Raw genomic sequence first — 10,616 nt, 5'->3', positions numbered from 1 at the left:
GTTTCGTATCACAGAATAAGGCAGAAATCATACTATTTATAGCATTATATACAGTGATAAAGGCTATGTCGATTAGCGTTGCATTATAAATATACTTTATCCTTATAAAAAATACACAAGATTGCTTGAAGAACACAGATACCATATATTTTGTGCAATCGCATGTTTATTGTCTTCAGGTTTCCTCAGTTAAAATTTCTCTATCTGCGTTTTATTCAGCTACAGCGATCACTGGATACTTCTTCCTGGAGCATTACTTCTACTATGCATATGTGGAGTTTCTGTGCAAGGGCGCCCGCCGGCTTCCAGTATGAATTAAACAGTCATTACATTACGTGTGTACTCAGTAATGCTCACAACACCCTATTTTGGGTAAAAATAGGAAAGATAACACTTTTCTCTAAAGAAAGAGGATTCCCTAAATTATCGTCATTGATATCGTTATCGCAATAAATATCAGAAATTGTCGTGATATATTTTTAAGCCCATATCGCCCATCCCTACTCCAAAGAGCAAGGAAAACTTGAAATCGCATCATATGAACCCTTTAAATTGACAGTAAACAGTTATAATGTTACAAAAAATTCTGTTTCAAATAAATGCTCAAACTTCAAATTTCTTTTGAAATGTATATTCACCAAAGAATCCTAAAATAAAAACAACCACATTTTCCCCCAAAAAATAAGTAGCACAACTGATTTCAATATTAATAATAAGATTAAATCTTATTTGAGCACCAAATAAGCATATTAAAATGATTTTCTAAAGGATCATGTGACACAAAAGACTGGAATCACTGGAATAAACTACATTTTAAAATGTGTTTAAATAGAAACACTATTATAGGCCTAAATTGGCCTAAATTGTAATAGTATTTCACAATATATAATAATTTAATTGTGATGTAAAATGTAGCCCAGGTGAATATAAGAGACTTTCAAAAAAATTATACCGACCCCAAACTTTTGAATGATATATAGTGTAGATGATTTGTAGTAGTCTTTGAAGCATCTGTTTGAATGCGTTTAAATCACTTCATACCTTTATTGCCCATTTGTAGTTGTTATAAAGTTAAATGTAGATGTCAGAAATAAATACAGATATTTTTATAGTGAATCGACTGAAAATGTACAAATCTGAACTATACTGGCCAGCAGAAAAAAAACTATATTGTTGAGCTGAAAGAAAATTACATGTCTCTTGTGGAGGTGGAAGAAGCAAACCCAGTGATGGCCTCGGCTCCTATAGCACCTTACAACTCCAGTCCTCTGGGGAACAGCTCCAGCCCAAACGTGAGTAAAGTCTGCGTGCAAACATGCTGTAATTGTGCTGTCCTTTGACTGTAACAGAATGTTTCTCATTTTTTCCCCTTTGCTTTACAAACTACACTATCCTGTAAGTGTGCAATGCTGTTGTAGGAGGGTTAGACTTCTGTTTTCTGCATGAATTAATAATGGACTTCACTGGTATCAATAGAGCTGCCCTTTGCTCTGCTTTCCTATAGCATTAAACAGCCATATAGATGTTATAGAAGAGCTATATGCTGCCTTGTGCTTCTTTTATTGACAACTTATTTTACATTTGAGCTATTTTAAACAGCATTTTCAAGGCCTCGTGTTTTTAGCACTTTTAAAAAATAATTTCACACCCCAGGACTTATTTAAGTGAACTGCTGCAAAAGCAAATGGTGAAAATATATATAATTTCATTTTCATTTAATTTAGAATAGGGTTATTAATATAGTTATATAATATGATAAAATATAACATAATACAATGGAACTATTTTTTTTACATAGGGCCATGATGTTAAAAAAGAAAGTTGATGTCCACGTTATTTGTCATCTATCCAGTTGGTCTATTTTAAGTGCACTCAGTCCAGCATAGCTATTCAGTACATTTATAGAGTGATTAATAATACGCTTGCATATTGCACATTGCTAAATATGTGAAAATTGTGTAATTCAAATGGGAACTTGTAATAGTGGTTAAAGCAAAATAGATTGTTTCCTTTAAAAGCAGAGCTCCCTACACGAACAGTGTCTGGCTTGGCAAAGGGAACGTCTCTGGGCAGAGGGGATTCCAGACAGACAGGGAGTTGGCACATCACTAGGGCTTGAGCCAGGAGACTGCTGTTCCATGCATATGTTAGTGGAGCTGTAACACCTGGCAGGTGATAGGCAGCAGAACCCAAGTCTCCGTTTTTCCAGGGTCCCCAAGGACAGCCAGAGAGATTTTGTACAGAGAATCCTCCATCTGTCTCTGTGATTGCTTCTGTTTGCCTCTTTTTATCTTAGTGAGTCTCCTTTCTTCCTTTTTCTATCACAGCTTAATATGCAGAAATGATTATAACTAAGCCATTTGGGCTTGATTTCCCAGATGACTGAACAATTGCAGACGAATGTTGCAGAAAAAAAAAAAGCACTGTACCTTTAAGATGTCTTTAACGTGTCTCTTTTAATCCTCTTACTAGTTGGCTGCTTTTTATTCTCCCCCTTCCTCATCTACCCTCTTCTGTTTACCCAACTACTTCTTATTTGTGTGAAACAGGTTCATTTTCCAGCTAGGATCACTGTATAAGCCATTTGGGCTTGATTTCCCAGATGACTGAACAATTGCAGACGAATGTTGCAGAAAAAAAAAAAGCACTGTACCTTTAAGATGTCTTTAACGTTTCTCTTTTAATCCTCTTACTAGTTGGCTGCTTTTTATTCTCCCCCTTCCTCATCTACCCTCTTCTGTTTACCCAACTACTTCTTATTTGTGTGAAACAGGTTCATTTTCCAGCTAGGATCACTGTATGTGTGTGTGTGTGTGTGTGTGTTTGGCTGCTCCATTTGTCATCTCAAGAACACAGGCTAGACCATTACCCAGAAGCCCTTGCTTCACTCTGCCCACAGGGTTGTGACATGCAAACACTGAACAGCAGCAAAAGGCACTCTTAGCTCACATTCCAGTTCACTAACCTTCAACTGGCGGCAGGAAAATAGCCCAGGGAAAGGCAATCTGGATCCCTGATCACACACACACACACAGAGCATCAGACTGGTGCTCATAGACAGAGGGTGAAAGAGGACAGTCTCCTCTTACTCTTTATTTTCCTCTCTTCACTACTTCCTCTTCCATTACCTCCAGTCACTCTCAAATATTTTTCCCCAGCGTTTTTTCCCCTCTGATCAGATGCCACTGAGTAAAGTCGTGCTCAGAACTGTAGTGTATTAATGTTGTGAGTAGAAACAGTTGTGATCGTTTGTGTGTGTGAGGGATGTGCCCATGTCAACCCAATGTTCCTGCATGTGTTGACAGGCGTCCAGAGAGAGCCTGAAGATGGAGCCGCTGGCAGATGTTGCCATGCTGCCGGGAGAAGAGAGAGTGATCGGTGAGTGAGAGCATGTGTGCATGTTTGTTGGCTCTTATTGAATAAGAATTAATCTTATATCTACATAAGCCTTTTGGTCATACTAGTATATTTTAAAATGTATTTTAATATTGACACATTGAAATTTAATGTTCAAATGGTTCATATAGCCGAACACGTTGCCTTTCAAATTGTGCTCCATTTGATAGTGTGCACGACACTTGCACACTAGAAAGTTTCATCCTTGTCCAGTGTCTGCGCTATTTCTCTTCTGAAGTTATTGAATCAAAATAAATCAAGATGCATATGCAAGTTGAGCATACAGAGTGTGTGTGGTTAGAAAAATCAGCCTGCATGCATACAGTTCATGCTTGCCAGGGCTCCAGAATCCTATAAGAAACATAAATAGGCGCCAAATAATTTTTTTAAGTGCCACAGAATGCGTTTTATTTATTTATTTTAACATAACACCTTAACATTTCAGTCATACTGTCATGTATTTATGTCTCCCTTCCTTTTACAGCATAAGCATTTTAATCCATCTTGTAGATGTCTTGGGAACTAAGGTTCACTTAGAGTGGGAACTAAACGTCTTTTCCAACTTGAGAACTATATACAGTCACAAAGAATTGTTTAATATACAGGATCTGTGCCAATATCACAGACCATAATTATTTCAGCATCACTTGGCCCTTGAGTGTAGTTTGGGCGCCTGCTCAATGCATCTTATAAATGTTGTCATATGTCTTGCACACATCCAGTCTGTTCTTCTTCATTAGTAACATGCAGTTTTATTGGAGGTGTTGAATTTTGTCTTTAGCTGCTTGCATTCTTTCTTATCATGTAGACAACAGGTTAAGTAAAAATATGAATATGAAATATAGTGCTTATATTTAGCAAAATGCTCCTCTTTATAGTTATTTTTTCTAGCTGACTAATGAGCTTATTACCGCTAAAAGGTTATTCTGAGGTAAATGATTGTTACGAGGCATACTTTAAATGTTTTCCGCAGTATGTAACACTGAATGGGTGATTACATGAGACATTTCAGTAAGTTGTTCTGTAGGAACAATTATATCTTATAATATACCTTTTGGTGTCCATTCATGTTAATTTCGTACTATAGTAGTAAAGAGAAAGATTATGGGTTCACGTTCTGCTTGATCTGAGGAACTAAGAAATCGCTCATGCCATATTAAAGAGCACCAAAACGGTATGTATTGTTTGAATTTCGTTAAGAATTTGGCAGAGTTTTAAAGTTGATCATTTGTTTATTAAAATGTAACCTATTGTGCCTAAGCCTATTGTGTTTATTGGATGGCAAGTGCGCTACAAATAATATGAAGTTCACACATTAACAGAACACAGCATATAGACTAAAGATCTTGATAACAAGAAGCTTTATTAGTATAGATTATAAACGAGAACTGTTAACGATATTGTTAATGTCCACACAGCTGACAGCTTTACCTGTTGTAGTTTGTTCAAGTTGTGCGCGAAATAGGCACTGCTTTTCTGCACTTTCACTTCACACGTCTCCGGCATTTTGGATCTCTCACAACTGGAGCTGATTTTAGCTGCTGTTCGGCAGAGATGAGGACTGTTTTTCCACTAAGACTTTGAACATAACAAAAGATGTGATCGCAAAACAATCAGGAGAAAAGGCATTACATGCAAATTTTTATGTCATAACATGTAAATTTATAGTTGCCAGTGGCGATCTCAGCAAAAATATCACTTGCAAATTAATATTTTTGGTCGCAGTCTGGAGCCCTCCTTTACTATGCATGAAAATACTATGAAATTTGTCATGTTCACTGCGCACATTACCATAGCATAAGAGTAATATGCTTTGGGCCTACAATACTAATAAAGCACCTATAAATGCTTAATAAAGCACCTAAGTGAGTCAGGTTAGTGTGGCTCACTAATCATTGTCTAAGTGCTCTGAATCATGAAGTATTTAAACAGTTTAAAACTTAAAATCATGGGTACAAGGAGGCAGCATCACACAGCTCTATTTAATAATAGATAAGTAATAGAGGGCTATCAAAACAAAGTACTTGGTTGGTCATGTGATCTCAAAATATGAGGGGGGACCGATTTTTGTTATATACTATAGTTTTGTCTTGACCACTGATATGACTGGAATCTTCATTTAATGTGAGTGTACAACGTTTTGACAAAACATATTCAAAAGTACTATTCATATCTTAGCTACCTAACTTTAATGCACCTTTAATGGTTTTCCACCAAGCATTTTAAGTCAGATTTTATGGTATTAAATAAATCTTGAGCTTTATATATATTTCCTACTCTGTTTTACTCCTCAGATAAAGACATCATCTACATCTGCCCTTTTAATGCTGCAGTCAAAGGAAAGGTGTTCATCACCAACTACAGACTTTACTTCAAGAACACTGACTCAGTAAGACAAACTTTCATTTTCATTTCCCAAAATGCAGTGCATTAGTTCTCTATGTGTTCAGACACAGTCATTCTGAGGCCATGCCAGTGCCTCTTTAAAACCAGCTTATCCATTTCCTCCTTTCTTTCTGTCTTTTCTCCTCAATTTCTCCTTTAAAGGCTTGTTTCCACAATCTTTATTTTGGATCAAATTTTAGTGTCCACCTTCAGTTAAAGCACACATCCTTTAGGTGTGTATTACATGAGACAAGAGACAAATATGAGAGGACTGGAAGAAGGAGAGATTTCACATCATATCGGTCAGAGAAAGGGTTTCATCTCATATCTGGCTTTGTCCTTGGTTGGTACATGGTAGCGGACACCTGCAGGTCTGTTTTGTGGATGCTTTGACCGTTGATGGGGTCCGTTGCCATGATCTGTCAGCCTGGCAAAGTGGAAGAAAGAAAAAATGCTGGAGGTCGATACAGTAATGCAAACTAGGGATGAAACGTGGTTTGATGAGAAATCATGATAAAATTCCCCACGGTTAGTATTGCCGTTTTATATTTGAATTATCAATAAAACCATATTCGATTACCGCGATTTGAACTCGGGATAAATAAATACTGCCCAGCATAAAGCAAAGTTTCAAGTAACAGTCTCACCTGCACATAGCATGCAGAGTAGTTTCGTTTTGTGTGAAAATATGGCGGACAGCTGGGAGGTTTTAAAAGAGTGCTGAGGGAATTATACAAATGAATATATGAATTAATTTATTATATGAATATACCTCTGAGGGTTCTTACTGTCTTCAGAAAAGATTCGATGGCATTTTGTTTTCATCTTCGCTCCATGTAATACCTAATAAAGAAGTGTTCTTAATCTTATCGCAATGCTTTGTCTATGGAGGTTACAGAAACAGCTCTTATTCTGCTGTTGCATAAGCACCACCTGCTTTCAGAGAGTGGATTTACATTTACATTCAGCCTGTGTGCAGTTTTTGTTTGGCCAAAAAACAGACTGAATTTGCATGCCCTTCTGTAAAGTTTGACCGGTTGATCAAAAACAAGCTTATGTGGATTCTACACATTTAAACAATTCGGATAAGGTATCTAGAATTATTTATGGAGCAGATAAAATACATATAATAATTTATTAATCACCTATCATTTTGACCTAACCCTTTTCTTTATTTAAAGGCTGAAAAAGCTTCATTTGAAAATTTCATGATAAACTGATAAACTGTTGTCATGTGGTCGCTTAAAATCCGGACATAATTGATAATGTTATGGTTTTAGTGTTTATGCAAACAAAAATTTATTTTATTTGTTGTTTGTTGATTTTAAATATAAATCATTTAACAAGTTTTATATGTCCATTTCCAGCACATTTTAACAATACCATGCTGATAACGGTGATCATTTTGATCACTATAATCTTGATAAGAAATTTTTATACTGTTTCATCTCTGATGCAAATGTAACATTGACTGTTTTAAAGATATAGTTTTAAAATAAATTAAAATGAATTAATTAATTAAAATGCCTCAGGGCTCAGTTCTTGGAACACTTCTCTTCTCTGTCTACATGGCATCACTAGGTTCTGTCATTCAGAAACATGGCTTTTCATACCACCTTCTATGCTGATGAGATTCAACTCTGCCTCTCATTCCATCCTGATGATCCGACAATAGCTGCTCGCATCTCAGCATGTCTAACAGACATTTCTTGTTGGATGACAGACCATCACCTTCAACTCAACCTGGCCAAGACGGAACTGCTTGTGGTTTCAACAAACCCATCACTTTATCAAAATTTCACCATCCAGTTAGGCTCATCAACCATAACTCCTTCAAAAACAGCTAGAAACCTTGGAGTTGTGATTGACTGCCCAGCATAAAGCAAAGTTTCAAGTAACAGTCTCACCTGCACATAGCATGCAGAGTAGTTTCGTTTTGTGTGAAAATATGGCGGACAGCTGGGAGGTTTTAAAAGAGTGCTGAGGGAATTATACAAATGAATATATGAATTAATTTATTATATGAATATACCTCTGAGGGTTCTTACTGTCTTCAGAAAAGATTCGATGGCATTTTGTTTTCATCTTCGCTCCATGTAATACCTAATAAAGAAGTGTTCTTAATCTTATCGCAATGCTTTGTCTATGGAGGTTACAGAAACAGCTCTTATTCTGCTGTTGCATAAGCACCACCTGCTTTCAGAGAGTGGATTTACATTTACATTCAGCCTGTGTGCAGTTTTTGTTTGGCCAAAAAACAGACTGAATTTGCATGCCCTTCTGTAAAGTTTGACCGGTTGATCAAAAACAAGCTTATGTGGATTCTACACATTTAAACAATTCGGATAAGGTATCTAGAATTATTTATGGAGCAGATAAAATACATATAATAATTTATTAATCACCTATCATTTTGACCTAACCCTTTTCTTTATTTAAAGGCTGAAAAAGCTTCATTTGAAAATTTCATGATAAACTGATAAACTGTTGTCATGTGGTCGCTTAAAATCCGGACATAATTGATAATGTTATGGTTTTAGTGTTTATGCAAACAAAAATTTATTTTATTTGTTGTTTGTTGATTTTAAATATAAATCATTTAACAAGTTTTATTTCCAGCATTCCAGCACATTTTAACAATACCATGCTGATAACGGTGATCATTTTGATCACTATAATCTTGATAAGAAACTGTTTCATCTTTTCATCTCTGATGCAAATGTAACATTGACTGTTTTAAAGATATAGTTTTAAAATAAATTAAAATGAATTAATTAATTAAAATGCCTCAGGGCTCAGTTCTTGGAACACTTCTCTTCTCTGTCTACATGGCATCACTAGGTTCTGTCATTCAGAAACATGGCTTTTCATACCACCTTCTATGCTGATGAGATTCAACTCTGCCTCTCATTCCATCCTGATGATCCGACAATAGCTGCTCGCATCTCAGCATGTCTAACAGACATTTCTTGTTGGATGACGGACCATCACCTTCAACTCAACCTGGCTAAGACAGAACTGCTTGTGGTTTCAACAAACCTATCACTTTATCAAAATTTCACCATTCAGTTAGGCTCATCAACCATAACTCCTTCAAAAACAGCTAGAAACCTTGGAGTTGTGATTGATGATAAGCTGAATTTCTCAGACCACATTGCTAAAACTGCCCGGTCCTGCAGATTTGCTTTATACAACATTAGGACGATCAGGCCATTTCTATCAGAACATGCAACACAACTCCTTGTTCAAGCTCTTGTTCTATCCAGGCTGGACTATTGCAATGCTAACTTGGCAGGTCTTCCAGCCACTTCTATCAAACCTCTACAATTTACCCAAAATGCCGCTGCAAGATTAATCTTAAATGAGCTGAAAAGAACGCATGTCACACCTCTGTTCATCAATTTTCACTGGCTACCAATAGCTGCTTTCATAAAATTCAGGGCATTAATGTTTGCCTACAAAACCACCACTGGCTCTGCACCCATTTACCTAAATTCATTACTTCAGAGTTATGTGCCCTCTAGAAGCTGGCGTTTTACAAGTGAACGGCGTATTATTGTGCCATCTCAAAGAGGCACAAAATCACTTTCACTGACTTTTTCATTAACTGTTCCCTCCTGGTGGAATGACCTGCCCAACTCAATCCGAGCAGCTGAGTCCTTAGCCATCTTCAAGAAATGACTAAAAACACATCTGTCCACCTTTATTTGACCCTCTAACTCTAGCACTTTCTATTCTATTTTAATTCTACTTTATCTACATTTATCTTCTTTTTTTAATTTAACATTTAATCTACATTTATCGATTCTATTTTTTCAATTCTATCTACTTGTTTTTCTTTGTGTGTGTTAGGGATGTGCAACAGTACTCGAGTACTGGACCATGACAGCGATGATTGATCATGTAAACAATGATCAAATTTTTTTTCTTTTTTTTTTTCTCTGATTGGTTATAGCAGCACTTTGGGCGGCGCCCTGAGCTCTGATTGGTTAGCTTGCCACAGGATGCATCAAAAGACGTGAGAAGAGAGAGAATCATGGCCTCAAAGTCACGTAGTGATGTCTGGCTTCACTTTGAGAAGACCGATGAAAATGCAGTTCAGTGCAAGCTGTGCAGTGCCATGCTGTCACACAAATCTACAACAAGTACAATGCGCTAATCTAACATTAGTACATAAAATGTCTAGCGATAACAGAGCGGCAACTCAGACGAGCATTGCATCATTTGCCATAAGACCAAAATGCAACGCAGGCAGAACCAAGAAGATGACACAGCTAATCGCTGAAATGGTGGTGAAAGATTTGCTGCCCATTAGTTTCATCGACGGAGAAGGATTTAAAGATTTCATGCATTACGTTGAGCCCGAGTATGACATTCCGTCACGCAAAACAGTCACGGCAAGAATAGATGCTCTATATGAAAAGACTGCTTCTTCACTGAAGGACAGACTGTCAAAGACAATAGTGACACTAATGTAGTCTAAGAATGTGAATTTATTGTACTTTCGTGTTTTTAAAGCGCAATCCGAGAATCTGCATTGGCAAATTTTTTTCAGATGAAAGTTGTAATGGCTAGCCTACGTCTTATTAATTAACATGAACATTTATTACGTGCTGAAAGCGCTGCATATCAGTGATTAGTTTCATGCTCAAATGCAATGCCCGATAATGATTATATTGCTTTTATGTTTTTTTTTTATTATTATTACTATTACTGATGTTATAATAATGCAGCCGTGCTTTTTTTCGTCATATTTGTGGGCATAATTCAAAAACTTTGAAAACGCGCAGGCGATTTATGGAAAATAAAACTTAATAAACTTAACTTAAAACTTA

At 36.5% G+C, this 10,616-nt stretch overlaps 1 protein-coding gene across 2 annotated transcripts in view; it reads left to right on the top strand.

Moving 5' to 3' along the window:
* LOC107593873 (myotubularin-like) overlaps positions 1-10,616 on the top strand; it is a 40,576-nt gene that overhangs the window by 14,477 nt on the left and 15,483 nt on the right. Inside the window, exons 2-4 of one of the 2 annotated variants that reach the window (XM_016283754.1) lie at positions 1,209-1,292; positions 3,306-3,378; positions 5,691-5,785. In XM_016283754.1, coding sequence (XP_016139240.1) covers positions 1,230-1,292; positions 3,306-3,378; positions 5,691-5,785 — 231 coding nt within the window. In that variant the 5' untranslated portion in view covers positions 1,209-1,229. The remainder of the gene's footprint in view (positions 1-1,208; positions 1,293-3,305; positions 3,379-5,690; positions 5,786-10,616) is intronic. The other variant, XM_016283761.1, reaches the window with a different exon arrangement.

This window comes from Sinocyclocheilus grahami, unplaced genomic scaffold (genome assembly GCF_001515645.1).
Source record: "Sinocyclocheilus grahami isolate Dianchi unplaced genomic scaffold, SAMN03320097.WGS_v1.1 scaffold10.1, whole genome shotgun sequence".
Taxonomy (NCBI): Eukaryota; Metazoa; Chordata; class Actinopteri; order Cypriniformes; family Cyprinidae; genus Sinocyclocheilus; species Sinocyclocheilus grahami.
The sequence above is the reverse complement of the archived record's forward strand: the minus strand, read 5'-3'. Positions and strand labels throughout refer to the sequence as shown.